The following is an 18130-nucleotide window of genomic DNA, read 5'->3' as shown; positions in this document are numbered from 1 at the left end:
GGGTTTGTGTTTCCCTGACCTTCTTCACAGGAGGGCTACTTTCTGAGGCACCTATGTCTCCTAGATGCCAACACACAACACTGCACTCCCCTCCTACCTTTTCCCCCATTAAAACCCCACCATTTCCATCAAGCCTCAAACCACTCGCAATGTTCACTCTTAGGGAAACGTGCTGCTACAAAAGGAGGGCATTTTATGCATGGAAATACTCCATTATTTCACAAAACCCCTCAAGTCAGTGGTTCTCTACCCCTGACAGTGCTCATTTTCTCATCTCACTCCCTGACTCATCACGTCTGCTGCATTGCCTTGTGGACCTGTGCTGGGTAACTCCTCCTGCCCTGTGCCTCCTGCAGGGTTCACAGACACACTCAGGCACTGTGCAGCTGTGGCATTGAATGAACAGGCAGGGTAGAGACCTGTCCAGATGGTTTTCTCAGTCATCCTCATGCACCCCCAAGCACAGCTGACAAACACAGAGGCACCTGCACATGCAGACATGCTTAGAGGCACCAGCAGAAGCCCTCAGAGACAGGCTCACAGGTAGGCACAAACCCTCCCTCCCTGACAGCCTTTCCAGACAGACAGATGGAATCAAACACTCACCACCCCCACTGTCACTGTGCTGCTCTGGAGACACACGTGCTCCCACCTGGTCGTGCCTCTGGAGCTCCCACACTTCTGCAGGCCATGAGCTGCCCTCTGCAGCTGGATGAGCCACCACCAGAGGCTCCTCCAGCAGTGGCACTGAGAGGAGCATTGCTTTACTGGCAAGTGAGGACTGAGCCATGCAGTCTCTTTGGTCTGACACTGGCAGGGGAAAGGATGAAGGAAAAAGGACACTGTGGAGCAAGGAAAAGTCAGTTTTCCTCTCCAGCCAAGGGGAAGGAAGACAGCTTTCCCAGTGACTCAGGGTCTGACTGTGTTTCTTTCATTATTTTGGGCACTGTGGCACAGCACAAATTGAGCTTGATTTTCCCATTTGATACAGAGCAACAAACAATAATGAGAAACTTTCTCTGCCTGGAGGATGGGACAGCAGGCTGTTAGTTACCTCTACAGTATTCAACTCCAGGTGCTGTCTGCTGGTGTGGAAAGGAAGGAAGTGCTTGGAGCTACTTCTGGGATGATATAGTTCAAATCTACTGGGTTTTTTTCAACTCCTGTAAGATTTTTTTTTCAATTATAATAGAGAATAATAATTTTTACCACCTTAGCATTTTCTCCTAAGGAGCTTAAGGGTTTTGTAAACTCTAATAACAGTACTTTTAAAACATAAGGAATAATAACATAAGGAACATAAGGAATAATAACAGTCTCCACTGATGGGAAGACTGAAGTACAGGAATCTAATAAAAATCCAAAGAATATAATCCACAGACCCTACATCCCAGGCATGACACCATTTTTCATCTTACTCTGCAAAAGTCATTCTTTGTCATGAAGAGAGCTGACACATGGTAGAGGTGGTCTCTGCCTTGGAAGTTCTTTTTTTACGAAAGATTAAAAAGTCCTTTCCTCTCTCTTTAGTTACTTAAGAAGTGGCATAAGAGTGCCTCAAAACAGAAACACTGAATATTTCAAAAAACTTTTGGGGAAAAAAAAAATAAATCCAAAGAACTTCATTTTGTGGCTAGAAAGTTAATTGTACAGCAGACACTGAGAGGAAAGCTTTGAAAATGCAGCTTCAGAGTGGTGCAGTTTAGAGGTGACTGTGCCACCCTGAAGTTTGTAAACCCACCAGATTTTGACCTTCTCTGTGCCCTTTGCACTTCCTCAGTTGTGTGAGATGCCTCTGTGTGTGTGTGTAGCTCCTTGGGGGGACCTAGGAGATGTTCCCAGGTTGCAGGAAGCCCAACATGATCGGACTTATTGCTTGACATATTTCCCCACCATGGAGGTGTTTTAGTGAAGGCTTCCTGAAGGAGAAATGCTGATGAGGGGCCTACCTTGCAAACACACAGCTTCCCATTATTTTGGAATGCACAGCCATGCCAATGAATGTCTGCTGAGCTGGGCATGCACGTGCACACTCACCCACGGGCATGCAGAGGAACATTCCCGCCTTCAGGAAACTCCCAGACACACTCATCCATAACCAGGTCCAGCTCTCACAGTGAAACAGTCACACACAGCAACCTCTGAATCCATCAACAGCCATTCACTGCAGAAATACACATGAAATACTTGTGCTTGCATTCACACTCCTTTCCCCCCACACATGGGTTTATGTCTGCACACTCTCCTGTGGATTTGTAGCCCATACAGACATCCAAACACGCTTAGGGATGTGGAGCAACATTAATGGAGCGCACACACAAACACCCACCCATGCACACTCACATATATCTTAACAAAGGTTTTGGTCTGGGAAATTCCTTTTCAAGAAACAAAAATAAATGGCAAAAGAAAAAAAATGAAAGGCAAACCAGAACATGGGGAACTGCACAGACAAGAGCAAGCACATACCTACACACACACACTGTGGAGGCTGTCAGTCAGTCAGGGCTCTCCTCACAACTACAGCTCAGTGCCTGCTGGGTTTGCTTCCCCTGAGTGCAAATGTGTGGTGAAACTCAGATTTCAAGCTTATGTGTCTGGCTGCAGGTCAGATTGACCTGGACCAGGAGTCTCCATCTTCTCTTCTAACTGACCACAGTAAGAACTGACCCTTCACTCCAAGAGCGGCACCTTCCAAGATCCTACCACAAGCACTCTTCAGCTTCTAAGGAGTTAAGCAGAAATATTTTACCTGCACCTGACCAGTCTCAACATCTCCTATTAGTGGAGCTGGTTGGCATTTTAGGGTTTATTGTCTCTGTCCTTTTCAGACCCCAGGTCTCTCAGAACAAGACAAGACAGTGTACAGAAACACGGGGCAGGGCTTGCTCAAAGCCACAGACAGCAAGGAAGCGACAAGCCCCTGAGGAGATGGGAGAAGTGTCTGATAAACTGCCTCACACCACTTGGCAAGATGACAACCATCCGTTCAAGATGGGCTGCTACTTCCAAAGCCCATTTTCTACAGGTGTAACATATCAAGTGCTGCTAGCAGGGAGGGAATCTGACAGGACAAACCGACGTACAAAACATTCTCTTATTCAATAAGGGTTATAAGTGCAAAGGGATTTCAGAACATTTCAGAAAAAACTCAATCCATAGCTGCCACTTATTTATCAGTGCATCAAAAGGTTGTGCAAGTTTTTAGTAACAAACATTAGAAACTAGTAGCAAAGGACTTGCCTAGATAAAAAGAGAGGGTTTAAACATGCCAAGTAACAAAAAGATGTGTGCAGAGATCTGTAAAACTGTATAGAAGGAAAGGATTCTTTAGAGGAAACAGAGGGACCATCACACAATGCTCTTCACAGCCCTTAGTAAAAGAGTCAGGGCCAACCCTGCTGCCTCCTCACCTAAGACAGGTGCTGGTTGTTTGGACAGAGGCATGCCCTCATTTTTCATAAGCTTCTGTAACAAAAAAATGGATTCTGGGCTTGCCTGACACAAACTTGAATTGAGACAGAGCCTTGTCACTGGCAATTAAACACACCAGCACGGACAGCCCTGGAGACTGAAGATCACAACAATCATCAGCAGACATGACTGTCTCAGCAAGATGCTGAGAAGGAATGTGATTTATACTGCTTAAATTTGGTGTCTGGCAGCCGGGTGTCTAGACAAACCTAACAAACCTAGATGCTCACCAGTCACCGGTGGGCACCTCCAAATAGCAATTTATTCCCCTGTCACAGACGTGGCCAGGGTGCCTGGGAGGGGAGCATCCCTCACCACTAGCAGCAAGAGGTCACCTGGCTGGGACTCTTTTCCTCTCAGACAATGGAAAATAATGAGGAGATGAATCTGAATTTCTTCACAAGGACCCATTGGATTTTCCGGCAGTCTAGGATTTCTGACTATTTATATACCACAACAAAAGGATTTCCTTCTTTTCTGCTTAGAAGACTTTTGTATGGATTCAAATATATCAGTCAGGGAAGTCTTATTGATGTTTAATGTGATTCATTTCCAGTTCATTGTGTTTATTCCCTCCAGTGCCATATACAATTCTCTCTCTGTGGATGAGAATTGAACTTTTCCACAATCTGAAGGTTATTGCCAGGTTCCCTACTTAGTTTGCTTGTGACAAGTGTGGCAGAGGAAAGGTTTTAATTTCATTCTTAAAAATTAACAACTTCAGCCTCATTGTAACATCCCTTAACAAAGTCAGACTAATATCTACCTAGTGAAAGGGTAACCAAAATTGTTTACAACATTCTGTGGGAAATGTTGTAAGCAAATTTTTGTGTCCAGAAAGTAGGACATTTAAGAGATGCAAAATAAAAGTTAATTTTTAGTTAAAAACTATTTTTCATTCTTTCAAAAGACAAGGAAAATAAACTAGCTTAAAAAAAATAAAAATTCATTTATTCAAAATCAAAATGTTACATCTTGAATATATATTCTTGTTTCAGAATTATACAATAAAAAAGGAAAAAAAGAAAAAGAAAAAAAGAAAAAAGTTGAACAAAAATTACACTAGAACCAAGGTACGAAAATATTTTGTTTGGAAAGTTTCAAGTAAGGCATTTTTATTTTTCAAAACACTGCCTGATTATTTTTATCTAAACACAGCACTGAGTGAAAACTATGCTGTCACTTCTCTGCTTGCAATGGGCTGCCTTTACAGCACACAATTCCAAGATGGAATGTTTATTCAACAGCCACATAATTTTGAAAATTCATGACTGATTTTCTATTCTTTAACATATTTACAGCAATTTTATTTCAATCTTTCTATTTTCATGGCTTTTATAAGGTGGACTTTTCAGTGTAATTTTTGTCCATGCTCATAAACCCATCATAGTCTTTCTTTTGGAAATCTGTTTCCTGCCTGTCCTTTGTCCATTTGTCCTATAATTCTATATCCATCTACCTCCAAAAAATGAGCTATAGGAAAAAAAAATTGCCTGCTGTTATTTATTTTCTGCACACCAGATGCTCATTTCAGTCTCCGTGGCTCACTCAGTCCTTCACCTGTCTGCTGAGATGGGTACGAGTGGGACCAATACGAGTGCCAATTGGGCTGGTGCAATTTGAGATATGGAGCAAATTAGGTTGCAAACAAACAACAACAACAAAAAAAAAGACTCTGGTGGAACTCTGGTGTTTTGTTTTCCTTTGGGATTTCTGCTTTATTTTTATTTTATCTACCTTTGTTTATTCTTATTTTCACATTTGAAATGGAACATTAGGAGCAGGTTCCTCTAGACAGAGACAATGTGGTCTTTATTTCTTTTGGAGGAAGCCTGAGTGAGGAGGCACAGGGAGGATTCTTGTTTTGGTTCCCTCAGTTCCACCTCGAAAGAACTGACCTTTATCTCTCTGTGGGGTGGAGAAATTGAGCTGCCATGGGAAGCACAGCATAGCACTGGGCAGACCAAAGTCCTGTTTGAGCAGCTTCCCATGGCACAAAGAGATTTTTCACTTACACTCCACATTTCCCATCACTTTTCCTGCTATACAGTTTAATTCATGCCAGGCGGATTATGGAGGGAAGAAAATGATGCAACAGTCAAAAAAGTCCTTTAAGTCGTTCCAAAAAAATTAAAACAGAATAAAACCAAACCAAATAAAATGAAAAAAAAAAAAAAGAAAATAAAAGAGCTCTTTGAAACAAAACAAAAAGTTCTGAAAATAAACTCAAAAGAAAGGAGGAAGGGGGAGGGAAAAATAATAAAAAAAAAAGAACCCGGGAAAGATGAATGTTAGAGCAGGCACGATCATGGACAGACGCCAGCTACTTACGTTCACCTCGGTGATTGCTATATCAACAATGCTACCCACAACAATCAAGGCGTCAAATGTATTCCATGCATCACAGAAATAGTGCTGCATGTGGCAGAGAAGCCAAGGAGAGAGAGAGAGAGAGAGAGAGAGAGGAAAGGAGGAAGAGGAAGAAAGAATGAGAGAGAGAGAGAAGGGAGAGAAAGAGGGAAAGGGAGAAAAGAGGGGAAAAAAAAGTAAAAAAGTAAAATAAAATAAAATGAAAATAAAATGAAAACAAAAGCATGAAAGAGGGAGAGAAGAGGAAAAAAATAAGAAAAGAAAGAGGTTATGTGGGCATATTAAATAGTCTCTTACCACTCTACAGTATTGGTTGCTCAAACCTCTGTAATGTTTCACATGATGGAGGGTATCAACAAAAGCCTGGTTAGTCAGAAAGTTACACTCAAGCATGTCTACCTTTTGGAGGGAAAAAAAGCACACACACCCCAAACTCTGTGCGCTTTCACCAGTCACAGCCTTGAGGCCAGCTATGACAAGTGAAAAAGAAGGAGGCATTTCCCCCCCTCCTTTTTTTTTCACTGGGAGAAGGAGAAGGACGACGGCAAGTTCAATAAAAGCATGACTAGAGGGAGAAAAACCAGAAAACAAAAAGAGAGAGGAAAAAAAGAGAGAAAGAGAGAAGGAACAGCAGAGGAGGAGGAGGTGGTGGTATCCTGGGGAGGGTAGAGTAATACTCACATTAGTTTCACTGAGAATGACGTCTATAATGCTGCCAATTACGATGAGGAAGTCAAAAACATTCCAAGGATCACTAAAGTAACCCTACATAAGGAAGGGGCAGGCAGGATGGGGATTAAAAAGGAATGTTAGACAGACAAAAACAGTTCAAAATTACCATTAGAATTTCTGCCCTGACACCTCAAGGGGTTTTCCTCTTAAGTCTATTTGTTGTGTCTCAAGCTGTAGCCTAGGCCTGGGTTCCCTGACTCGTGTGAGCAGCCCCTCTCCAGCTCATGCTATTCCAGAGAAGCCACCCCTCCCCTCCAACTCTGAGACAGGGGATGAAGGGAAGTCACACAGATCATTTTGAGCGTGGCTGTTGGTAGGAATGGGTCTTGCAGGACCAGCTCCTCCAGACATCTCCATTCCTGGCAACATAGCACCCTTCCCATTTGACTTATATCAGGGAGAGTACAGGAATAATGTGGTTTCCCAAAAAATGGTTCCCCACTGTCAATATTAATCCCCTAGTCCATGTTCCAGCTGTAGTGCTCTGTGCTGGCAAAGGGAATAGCTGGCTGCTGTGCCATGGAGGAGAGGGCACAGTCAAGCTGGAGATGTGCTATCCAAATCTCACCTCTCAGTTTCTTTCAGTAATGCTTTAGGTCCTGTCTCAATAATACAGAGCAGGACTGGTATCTCTGTTACTCTGAAAGCACACCTGCACCACAAAACAGAGCTGTGAATGTAGCCTGGCTTGTCCCAGCAGGAAGGGGAAGAACAGGAGCAAAGTTAGCTTTAGCATTGCTCAGAGCCAGACCTGTTGCTCACTCCTGCCAAAGACAGTGCCACCGCAGTGCTGTCACCTTGTCACCAGGACAAGCGATGGCTGATCAGGGGCTACCCCAAACATCTCACTGTCCTAAGCAGAGCTGAGGAGATGCTAATTAGCACTGCTTATTCTGCATAGTTTTTTGGTGGATAGGCTGCAAGGACATAGGACTTTTTTGGAGAAGGCCCTGTTCAGCCTAGGAGATGAACCTCTGCACACAAACTTCCTCTACTAGTCAATGTCATGAGCAAAGAAAATTCATCTTGGCTCACTGAGCACCTGTGCCATCTCTTGCCCTTGTTCTGCAGTCTTAAAAGGAGGCAAACATACAAATTCCTCCGTGCTCCTTTCATGTGTTTGGGTTTGTGAGCATGGGCTAACCTGACCTCCCTGTTTCCCAGCTGCAGCTTGTCTCCTGTGAGACTGAACCTGAGCTGCACTGTGACTGCTATTCTTAGTCCAAGAGTCAGGTCATGGGTAAAGTGTGAGCCTGTGTTCCCAGGCAGCGTTGCAGAAAGCAAAAAGGAGAAAAGAAAAAAAATTAAAGACAAGAAAGAAAGAAAAAAACTTATCCCAGTACTGGCACTGTACAAAGTCAGGCTTGGGAACCTCAGATTACTGTGGGTTCAACCATCACGTGGAGCAGGCACTGGCAAAATGTGTCTTTTTATCTGCTGAAACACTGCCTCCATGAGACTTTGAGATTCACATTTATGAACAACATTACACTTTGGGCAGGGAGAGAAAAAAAAGAAAATATGAAGCAGAAAAAGCCACTGCCCAGCTGGTTCCACGCCAGTGAAGGGAGCTGGTAGAGGGGACTTTGAAATCTTCTCCTCAAAACCAGAATAAAACACCTTTATTCTGCAGCCTGAAATAGGCAACTCTCTTAGAAGATCTACACTGGAAGGAGCAACCATCCCATGGCTACACATAACTACACAATTAGCTACAACAGGGAGGAAGCAAACAGGAGCAAAAGCAAATTCAGAGAATATTATTATTCAGCGTCCAGCCTAGAAATACACAACAAATATTAGAATGAATTCAGCGGTGATGTCCAGCATCATTAACAACCAGATGGACCTGGAATAAAACTGTAATTAGACTTCACCAAGAGGAAGGGGAGGGAGAGAACAGCAGATTAAATTGTAGAGGCAAACGCATTTTGAATAAAGGATAGACACGAATCATACAGAGTTACACAAAGTGCCTTTGAAGCCTGATGTGACCTTGGCAGACAGTGCACTTGCAGGATCAAAGCAGAGAGTAAAAGACAACAGACCCAATCCTCCTGCCCCTGTCCATGGGCACAGTCCTGCAGAAGGCAATGGCACTGCCCACATGCCAAATCAATACATGTTCAATAGCATGGTTCTCTTCTATTTCCTCTCAAATTTCATAGTTTAGGAATTATTGAGAATTTCAGCAGGAATCCAAACAACTTCAAAACAAACCTAAGAGTTTCATTTTGGGCAGCTGCAAGGCTAAAGATCCAAAATGTGTTGTTTAGATGATGACTTTTACTGATTTTCAAATCTCTAGTGACACATATTTGGTATTTTTACTATGACTGACATCATACTGCAAAGAATGTTATTGGTGTAACCAAATTTACAATTTCTTTTTTCTGAGCAGCTTCTTACATAGAGCCCAATAGTCATGCTCTGGTAAAAGAGCAGTTGCTGTTGATATGGATCCCAGGTGACATCAAAGTGGCATCAAATCCTGTCCTCAGATTACCACCAAAGTCAGTCAGTAATTTATTGCTCCCAGTAGTAGTAATACAACCTCACTGGAAGCAATGACACTGCACTGACAGACTTGGCACATCTCAGGAGAGATTCAGGCCTGGAAAGAAAAGGTCCCTTTTTCATTGCCTTCAGAAATAGCTGCTTTGGACCTCTGAGACACCACAGTGTATCTGGAGTCACTCTGATGACTTCAACAGTGTTACTCCAAATTTACACTGCAAGTTCTTTCTCCTGGGATACTCTACTGAGTCTCAGCAGCAAGATCCTTGTTTGAAAATCATGGGCTGGTCTGCTCTGGGATCCCAGAAAGAGCATTATCCCAGTCTGTTGTTGTGTGGTGTAAGGTGAACACAGAGAGCTCTTCCCTTTCCCCTGTGTCTCTTAGATGGGTGATAGAGAGGAACCATGGATATGAATGAAGCTTTACTCAACCCCACATCCAAAATGCCAGTGTTGAATTAAGGAAACACATGGATTTTGAAACCTTCCTTTCCTCCTCACCTGCTCCCTCTGTGTTTCAAACAGAAGGGTGAAAAAATAGGAAGGAAGATATTATTCAGAGTGAGAGAGCTCAAGGAAATACAGAACATAGATGCTTCATTGGGGTGCAAGGTGATGGAATCCTTCCCTGAAAAGCCGCCCACCCTTCTTAGAGGCATTTACCTACAAATAGGCCCGTGGGACTTAGCTTTGGATCAGACCTCATAACCTGGTCATGAGTTATGAGAGTGCAATGAGAGAGAGCTACACCCCTTCAGGACTTGCCTCTTGTGACCTCAAAGTACCTCTTCAAGCCACATTCCCCACTGAAGTGTACCATGGTGGCTCATGAAAGAAAAACTGAAAGCTTTCACTCTAATAAAGAGGTTGTATTTCCAAAATATTTTTCCCACCAGAAAGTTCTGCATACTTTTCCCAAGAGGGTGGAGGTCTGACTGGAAATGAATTGATGGCACTGTTTGTTTTTGCAGTACAGGAATTTAGAGTGTAATACCATATTTTACCCATAAAGGGAGAGGCTTGACCCTGATTTAGCTATTATTGCAAGCCACATAATGGCATCCTCTGGGGTTTACTGGGGAATAGTAGTCATCCCCTCTTGTGGGATGTCTTTGGAGACCCATGAAGCTTTTGGGGAGAAAAGAGGACAGAGAGAGACCAGGAGGATTGGATTGAATATTCAGGAAGCATGAAATAGCCCCACCAGTAGAGCACATTTTTTTTCCATTTTTTTCCCCCCAAAGGTAGCAAATGATAGTGTATCACCACATGATCAATAGGTTTATGAAAGGCTGAGCATAAATATGCAGTAGCTGACTGGAATGGAATCTCATTTGTGTGAGAGGAGCAGACATTTCAAAATGAGTATGCCAATAATTTTGAGGTTTCCTAGTTGCTGAGATTAGCTGTTAAAGAAACTAGGCTTTATTTAGGTGCTAACGGAGACATTGACATCTCCGGACACCATTTCTTCTACTTTTTGTGAGTATGGGATCCTAAATAGGGCATCTAAGAAGCTTCAATAATGACAAGAGTGAAAATTGCCCAAGAGGGTCTATCTGAAGCTCAGAGTCACCTGGAGCACATAATAAGAATAAGTGATAGCTGGAGTGCTGTGCATCCCCACTGAAAGATAGAAGTGCTCAGGGGAAAGGTGCTGTTGAGTCGTGGGACTGGCTGGGTTTTGAGCACCAAGCCCTGTGGGACCTGCAGGGTCACTTGTGTGTTACTTTATGTGCAGTTTTTTATCTGCTTAGTCACAGGTTTTAATTTCTGCCTCTTCTGAAGTGGCTGGCAAAATTTAACAAACCCCTCTGAGAAAAAGGTCTCTAAAGATGAAGAGCACAGCAATGCCAAGGCTATTCACTGGGTGGGACCTGAATGTAGGTGGGATGGTCCCCACCTACACTAGGTGGAAGGTGATGCTGCAGTGTTGTAGGAAAAAAAGGGAAGGACATGCATGCATGCATGCATGCAGGTTTGTATTTATGAATACAGGAATGAAGCATCAAGGAGGAGAAACTAAGACACAGAGATAATTACACAGCTTAAAAGGAGGGCAAACTGCAGGATGACCTTGCTAGCACTTCTCTGAAATAATTCTGCATGCTGAAACAACTCAAAAAGAAGCATCAAGTCTAAATCACCTGAAAAGAGTACATAGGAAGGAAAGAAAGGGGCTGATACCCTGATACTCAGTGGGATTTCTTAGTGAAAATTTCCTGCTGATTGGAAAGGGCAAAGCAGACTTTGCTGGGGATTTGCAAAATGAAATGAACTGTTAGTCTGGCTGATATTTAGTTAATACAAGGACTCATTTTTGAAAATGCTGCAGGCTTTTTAGAGCTGTGAGAGTCAGTTCTCAGACTTCATTAAAAGAGGCTTTCCCTGAAAATACTTTTGCAAAAGGGACAGTATTGAGTCAAAGGACATTTACACAGCTCCATAGCTCTTGGCACATGCTCTCACAGCAGATCTGGGGGATTCACGTGTGTCCTGAACAATCTTACAAAGGTACAATAGCTCCTGACATGAAATGGAGATGTGTGTCAGATGCAAATTCTGTTGTGCTAAGATGCCATTTAGCCATAACAGCAATCAGGGAAATTAGCAGAATGTAATAAGAGAAGGAATCAAGTGGAGCATGCAGCTGCTTGGAGTTCCTGACAGGCTGCAGGAAAACAGCATCTATTTGCATACTATCTATCCACTGATGGATTAATTCTGAGACAGAGTCCCTGCAGTTCACCTACCAGTCGCTGTAATGAGTCACTGCTGCAGGGAATTAAGGCTCCCTTCTACTCCTTCAAATCTTTCCACAGACAGGCGAAGAAAAGAAGAGCATTTCATCACTCCAGACTGTTCTGGTGAGCTCTGAAGGAGCCTCATGACTCTTTGCTTATTCCATGAGAAAACAAGACCAACTTGTCACCCAAGATGGATATTCAAAAATGTTGATACTTCCCTTTATCCTCTCTCACTTGTTTCATGTTCTCTCTCACAATGAGGGCACCTGTGAAAGCAGACCTCCCTTGAGGTCTGAAGGCCTGCTTGGACATCCTGAACACTCTTCTTGACAGAAATAAGAGAGTTGGAGAACCTGAATGGCTCTGTCATCTGGAAAAAGACCTCAGATGTTTATTTCTAGATTGCTGTTAGAGAACTGAGATACCTCATTACTGGCCATTTTGAAGTGGACACCTTCTGATTATTGTTTGAGATCCTGTAGGTCCTAAAGCAAATTACAGCTCTCACCTGTGCTTCTGGGGAACAAATAACTTCATCACAGGAAAAAACCCATAAAACCCCACTGCCTGAACCAAAGTCCCCAAGCCACTGTTTGACAAAGTTACTAGCATTTATGGAAGCTGGAAATGTAGAATATCTTATTTTTTATGCTCTACACACCTATTGATAATTGATAATATCTAGAAGACATGACTAGAAAAGACTGAATCATATCTGTGAACTGAGAACTTCCATTTCCAGATTTAGCAATCCAGTTAATTTCACCAGATTTGTATTTTCTAAAGAGCACTGTGAGTGCCACAGTGCCCATCTACATGGAATTATGGGATGATTCGGCCTGGAAGGGACCTTAAAGATCATTCAGTTCCAATCCCTGCTGTGGTCAGGGACACCTTCCACTATCCCAGGTTGCTCAAAGCCCAATCCTGCCTGGCCTTGAGCCCTTCCAGGGATGTGGCACACACAACTTTTCTGGGCAGCCTGTGCCAGGGCCTCACCACCCTCATAGTAAAGATTTTTTTCCTAATCTAACCCAGCCCTCTTTCAGTTTGAGGCCATTCCCCCTTGTCCTATCACTATGTGTCCTTGCAGAAAGACCCTCTCCAGCCTTCTTGCAGGCCCCCTTCAGGTGCTGAAGGTGCTGGCATTTGGTGGCACTGTAATCTTACATCTCCCTCTATTTCATTTACTGTAAAGTGGTTGAAATACACAGGCTCTCATCCATGGGGGAGGCTCGAAGTGCAAGTTCTGGTGCCAGGTCCTCCAAAGACTGGGAAAGAAGCATGGCAAAGGCAAGATGGAAGCATTTATTATGAAAGCATCTCTTAGACATAGCGAAGAGTGTATTTCCAGGCAGTATGCTGAGAAGGCCTGAGGAAACTATACCAGTAAAGCATGCTGAAACCAGATGATTCAACCAGCTGATCCTGATGTAATTTTTGGCCTGGATTGCTCTTAAGTGCCTTTAAAGGAGGGTGAGTAATGCCTCTGAACAATAATGACTAAGGCCTCCTTGATATAAATGCATGAAAATGGTGGCAGAATAGCTGAAAGCTCTCTTATAAATTTTACTGTCCACCTAGAAAATAAGATAAACATTCTTGACCTTCCCACAGGTATATTGTGACACAGCAATACTCCGTGAGGAATTAGGCCCTTTTTCTCACAAACAGTAAGCTCACAGCAGTCAGTTAACAATTACTGCCCTGCAGCCAGAAACCAGACTTGTTCTCAGCAAAGAGAAACAAAATCACCACCAGTTTTACCAGAGAGACTGAAAAGTGAATGTGATGGGTGAACAGATCTTTTGTCATAAAGCACATTCCATGAGAACTTTGCTGTCAAATTCCATTTGGAAGAAGCTGCAAGTGCTCAAAGACTTTGGAAAGTCTAGAAGCAGCATGTCTTGATGAGGGCCAGTAAATAATTCCTGAAGGCAATAAACCAACCCAGCAATATGAAACAATCCTATGAAAAGAGCTAAAGGATTGGGTTTATTGTTTAAGATAGTCTGCCTCCTAAAGTAAGACTGACATCCCAGCCCAGGCAAGAATGGCTCAAAAGAAGGAAAACTCAGGCTACAAGAAGAGAAGTGCCATATATCTCACAGTGAAGAGTCACTTCAGGTTGGGGAGATGAGACAGTGGCAAGCAGTGGGTGAAGAAGCATTATGAATATGGGGCTGGACTTGGAACAGCTTCCCTCTCTCTGTATGAGGCATGGGAAGAGGCTGTGGCCTGCTCTGACGTGGCTGCTGAGTGGCAGAAAGGCACAATGTCCAAGAAGCAGCACAGTAGGTATGAGCAGTAGGTTTTTAAATAGTTTCTTTTTAAGTTACTCTATTTTCATAAAAGGCTTAATTTATATGGATTAGAGTAGGTAGTAAAATAATACTTTTTTATTGGAATCCATCAATCATAACTTGCTAAAAGAGGATGATTACTCTCATTCTACTCTTGGGGAAGCAGAAACGAAGAAAACTAAAGTTTCCAAGGTCTCCAAAAACCAGATGCATGAGAGAAGAGAGATCACCTGTCTTAGGTGTCAGCCAGGTGATGATTTGCCAGTGGAAATATCACTTTTTAACATGACAAATGGTTCTTAACAGGTGCTGTATCACAGTCTGTTATCTGGTACCATTTGTACGTGAAGATTCACATCCCTGAGAGCTCTGGACCCTTTAAAACAATCTCACAGGAAGTGATAGAGGGTTGGGATTTTTTGTCTGAGAGGGAGAACAAGTTGCTTTTCCTGGCACTGTTCCCTTTCTGGGCTGTTGCTGCTGCTGTTGATGCTGCCGTGAGTGAGGCCATGGTTTGCCATCCCACTGGGCTTTCAACATCATGTGGATAATTTTCTGTATTAAATAATTAAGTGCAATAGCTAATACAGTGCTTCCCACACTGTTGCATTGTGCAGTCATATAATTATTTTTGATCATTTATAACGGCATTAAAACCTCCAAGTGCCAGACTGAAAATACATCTGTCATAATGTTGCAGCAATATGCAAATTCTCTGGGTATGTTTGCTGTGAAAAAAGGTCCTCTATCATTGAAGCTCTTACCCAGCTCCTTTAACAGCCTTTTCTGCCTACTGAATTCTCCACTGATCCTTCAGAAAGCTGGAGGATTGCACGGCTCTGCCTGATCCTTGTTAGAGATTTCACACATTCTCTATAGTAATTAGGGGATCTATTTGCAGAAAATTGCTGGCCCTGTCCTCCAGGAAGGAGAACATCCTGCATTTAAACAACAGATCTAACACAGGGAGCAGCAGATCAAACAGCCTTTTTGTCCCTCACCAACTGTTTCCACGACAATATGAAAGGGCAAATTATTTCCTGAAGAGGGAAGTTTGTTCTGGACACTATATTGTTATTGGCCTCTATCTTAGGGGCAGCAACAAAGAAACCAAATAAGGTGCACTCTGCTTATGTCTTTGTGCCAGATATATTTATTTTCTGCAATAAAATGTGAAAAAGCCACTTTAAACAGGATGTCAACCAATGCTGACAAGGAAGGCTTTGATGCTTCCTGACCCAGATTCAAGTAGAGTTATGAGCTAGGAGTTGGGGTGAAAGTTTCATTTCTCATCATCCATCTCGTTTCTTCTGTTACATTCACCTACCAAGTGTTTTTCACACTGCATGACTTGTTTAGGTTCAGTCACGCCTATGCCATCTCAGAATATAAGCATATGCACAATAGAACAACTTTAGTCTGGCACTACTTTCTTCTCCTTTAAAGTGTTTGGAAGGGCCAGATTTCCTCTCCCACACATACTCAGGAGCTGGTGAGGAGCTCAGTGAAATCTAGAAGCCATTAAAGAGGATTCCCTGTGCTTTCACATGATAGAGAAGGCAGTTATCTGCTATCTAACTCCTCTTTTGTAGAAACTATCGCTAAATCAATCTCATCCCTGAGCATTCTGGTGCAAATTTCCTTTCTCTGTATTAACTAGAAGATTTATTATTCAAGGCTCTACTTGTTGGGCCAGCAGTCTAAAACACCAGGATGTAATTCTTCTTTCTTCAAATTTCACTGCCTTGTAACATGTTGGCCACACTCTCTTCTGAGTAGTTTCAGTTAAGTACCTGGAATAGCAAATCCAGGCTTTGGCTCTTGGCTAGTGGGGTCTTCCATGGTCTGTGAGAAAGCCTCAGTGCTGAACTGCTGCGAGAATGCTGTGGCACAGACTGGGCTGCAAGAGGCTCACTTTCTTTCTTAGCCTCTTTTCCTTCCTTTTCCTGGACATATGGGCAGGTAGAAATTCTGTCTAGGAAGCAGCTTCCAGGAGCAAGTCTACCAGCTGACTGTGCCAACTCACTGATGTGCATAAAGGACTGGGATGACCTGGTCATCCATGTCCAGAACAATTACTCCAAGTCTTTCTTCCCACCCAAGTCACCTAAACATGCTGCTGTGACACACAGTGCTTTTAATGTTTACTTTTTCAGGAAGGGTTAGAAAAGAGGCTCTTTGCATGGGAATCCTGGCAGACAGGTAATCACAGTAAAGGGAAAGCCGAGGAGTGATTAAAGAAGGGATACGATTTTTCTCCCCCCCCTTTTTCTAGTTTATTTCCAACACCCTCTAGGCTGATTCAGTAATTCCTCGAGAGCCTCAGGCTGGCTGCACAGGAAATGCAGTCACTGGTATCTCTATCTGGGCACGACAAAGATGTCAGGGATTTCTGGGTGTATGGCAGCTGCTGGGCTCGCTGAAGCAGCTGAGATTACTTCCAGCTGGGCTGCTGGTGGTATAGAAGATCTAGAGGAATATACAAGACATTCAGACTTCACAGCAAAATTTGGGGTGAAAAAGGAAGGCCTTTCTGAGGTAACCTGATGATGCATTTTGAAACAGGGCTGAGTTTAATCCACAGAAGTAGGGAAACTTACTGTACCCAACTTCTCCTGCTTCTGCCCAACTTATTCTGATGAGACAGTACACAGGGAGGCTCTGTGGCTGAGATTCTAATGTGTTTGGACATGGAGACCTGGGATGCCTTCCAGGGAACTTCAGTAAAATGTAGAAGCACAAAAAGATGCTAATTAGCTTAAAAGGTATGGGTTTTAATTCAGTTCTTAATTTTCTAAAAATCCCTTCCCATGTTTATTTTTTCTTTCACTCCTGTTTCTGTTTTTCTTTTAATTTAATCACTTTTTGTCCAATCACTTCTTCCTCCATTTTATTAATACTTTACTATTGCAAGGTCTTAAATTTATTTTTCTTTCTGCCTTTAAGGATATTTTATCTTTTCCCACTCCTCATTATCTGAATGGTTTTTCTTCCTCCATGGAATTGGGTTTTCTCTATTTTCCTCTCAGACCTGGTTCTTCCTGTTGGTTTTGTTCTTTCCTTTTCTTCAGCTAACTAATTTTCTTACCTGATCATTCCTAGTTCTCTCCATGCTCACTGCTTCTTACCCAACAGTGAGCAGAGCTCACTCTTCCTTTTTGTTAAATGATGTACATTATTCCCCACCCATGGGTTTTGACACATAATCTACTTTCTTGCACTTTCTTTTGCCTTTTAAAGCATGTCTTTAAAAGGTGGTGGTTGGAGACTGACCTTCCTCTTGCAGGGGGTACATGACTGAAATACTCCACATGTAGAAGCTGCCCCTCCAAAACAAAAAAGATAATACTGAAGCTGAGGAAACAATTAGGCGACTACCAAAGTTAAGGACCTGCCAAAACCAGCAAAGGAAGTCTGCAAAGTAAGAGCCACTTGGCAACCATCTCATTTGGCCACACAGCATCATGTGGCCACAGTCTATGGAGGGAGGCAGCTGCCTGCACCAGGCTCACATTTACACAGCTTAAACCACTAATTTATGCCACCATACTGCATCTCAGAGCATGTGATTTTTAGCTAAATATGATTCCTTTTGGATGGAGCTGAAGTGTTATTCAGCTCTGAGCAAAAGACCACTCAGTTGCAACTGGTTTTCTTGATGTTTTTTTTTATCAGTGCAGAATGTCTTTACTTCCCTTACTCTGTATAAGATGGAGAAATAAAACACTGTGATGAATGATGCCAGGGCAGCATTCTAAGCAATACAGGCATTTCTACACGTACTAGAATGAAGTACAAAAAGCATTAGATTTCCAAAGGTAACCAACATTGTTTCTATGGATATAAATTTCAGCTCTTAGTGAAAATGTTGAAGCCTCTATCCTGACCAAGGAATAACAGATTATGGTTTTGGTGAGAAAAAAGAATGCAAGTAGTATGAAGCAGCCAGTGTGACTTTAGGAGAGACTGCTCAAAGATCTGTTTATA

At 42.7% G+C, this 18130-nt stretch overlaps 1 protein-coding gene across 5 annotated transcripts in view; it reads right to left on the bottom strand.

The window, feature by feature from the left end:
* CACNA1C (calcium voltage-gated channel subunit alpha1 C) overlaps positions 1–18130 on the bottom strand; it is a 414418-nt gene that overhangs the window by 49197 nt on the left and 347091 nt on the right. For 3 of the 5 annotated variants that reach the window (XM_021535026.3, XM_021535027.3, XM_077783301.1), the window contains exons 30-31: positions 6526–6609; positions 5806–5889 (exon numbers count right to left, since the gene is read on the bottom strand). In XM_021535026.3, the coding sequence (XP_021390701.1) occupies positions 5806–5889; positions 6526–6609 (168 nt within the window). The remainder of the gene's footprint in view (positions 1–5805; positions 5890–6525; positions 6610–18130) is intronic. The other 2 variants (XM_021535028.3, XM_021535029.3) reach the window with 1 other exon arrangement.

The sequence above is a fragment of the Lonchura striata genome, chromosome 5 (genome assembly GCF_046129695.1).
Source record: "Lonchura striata isolate bLonStr1 chromosome 5, bLonStr1.mat, whole genome shotgun sequence".
Lineage (NCBI taxonomy): Eukaryota > Metazoa > Chordata > Aves > Passeriformes > Estrildidae > Lonchura > Lonchura striata.
This window is presented reverse-complemented; position numbering and strand designations above follow the sequence as displayed.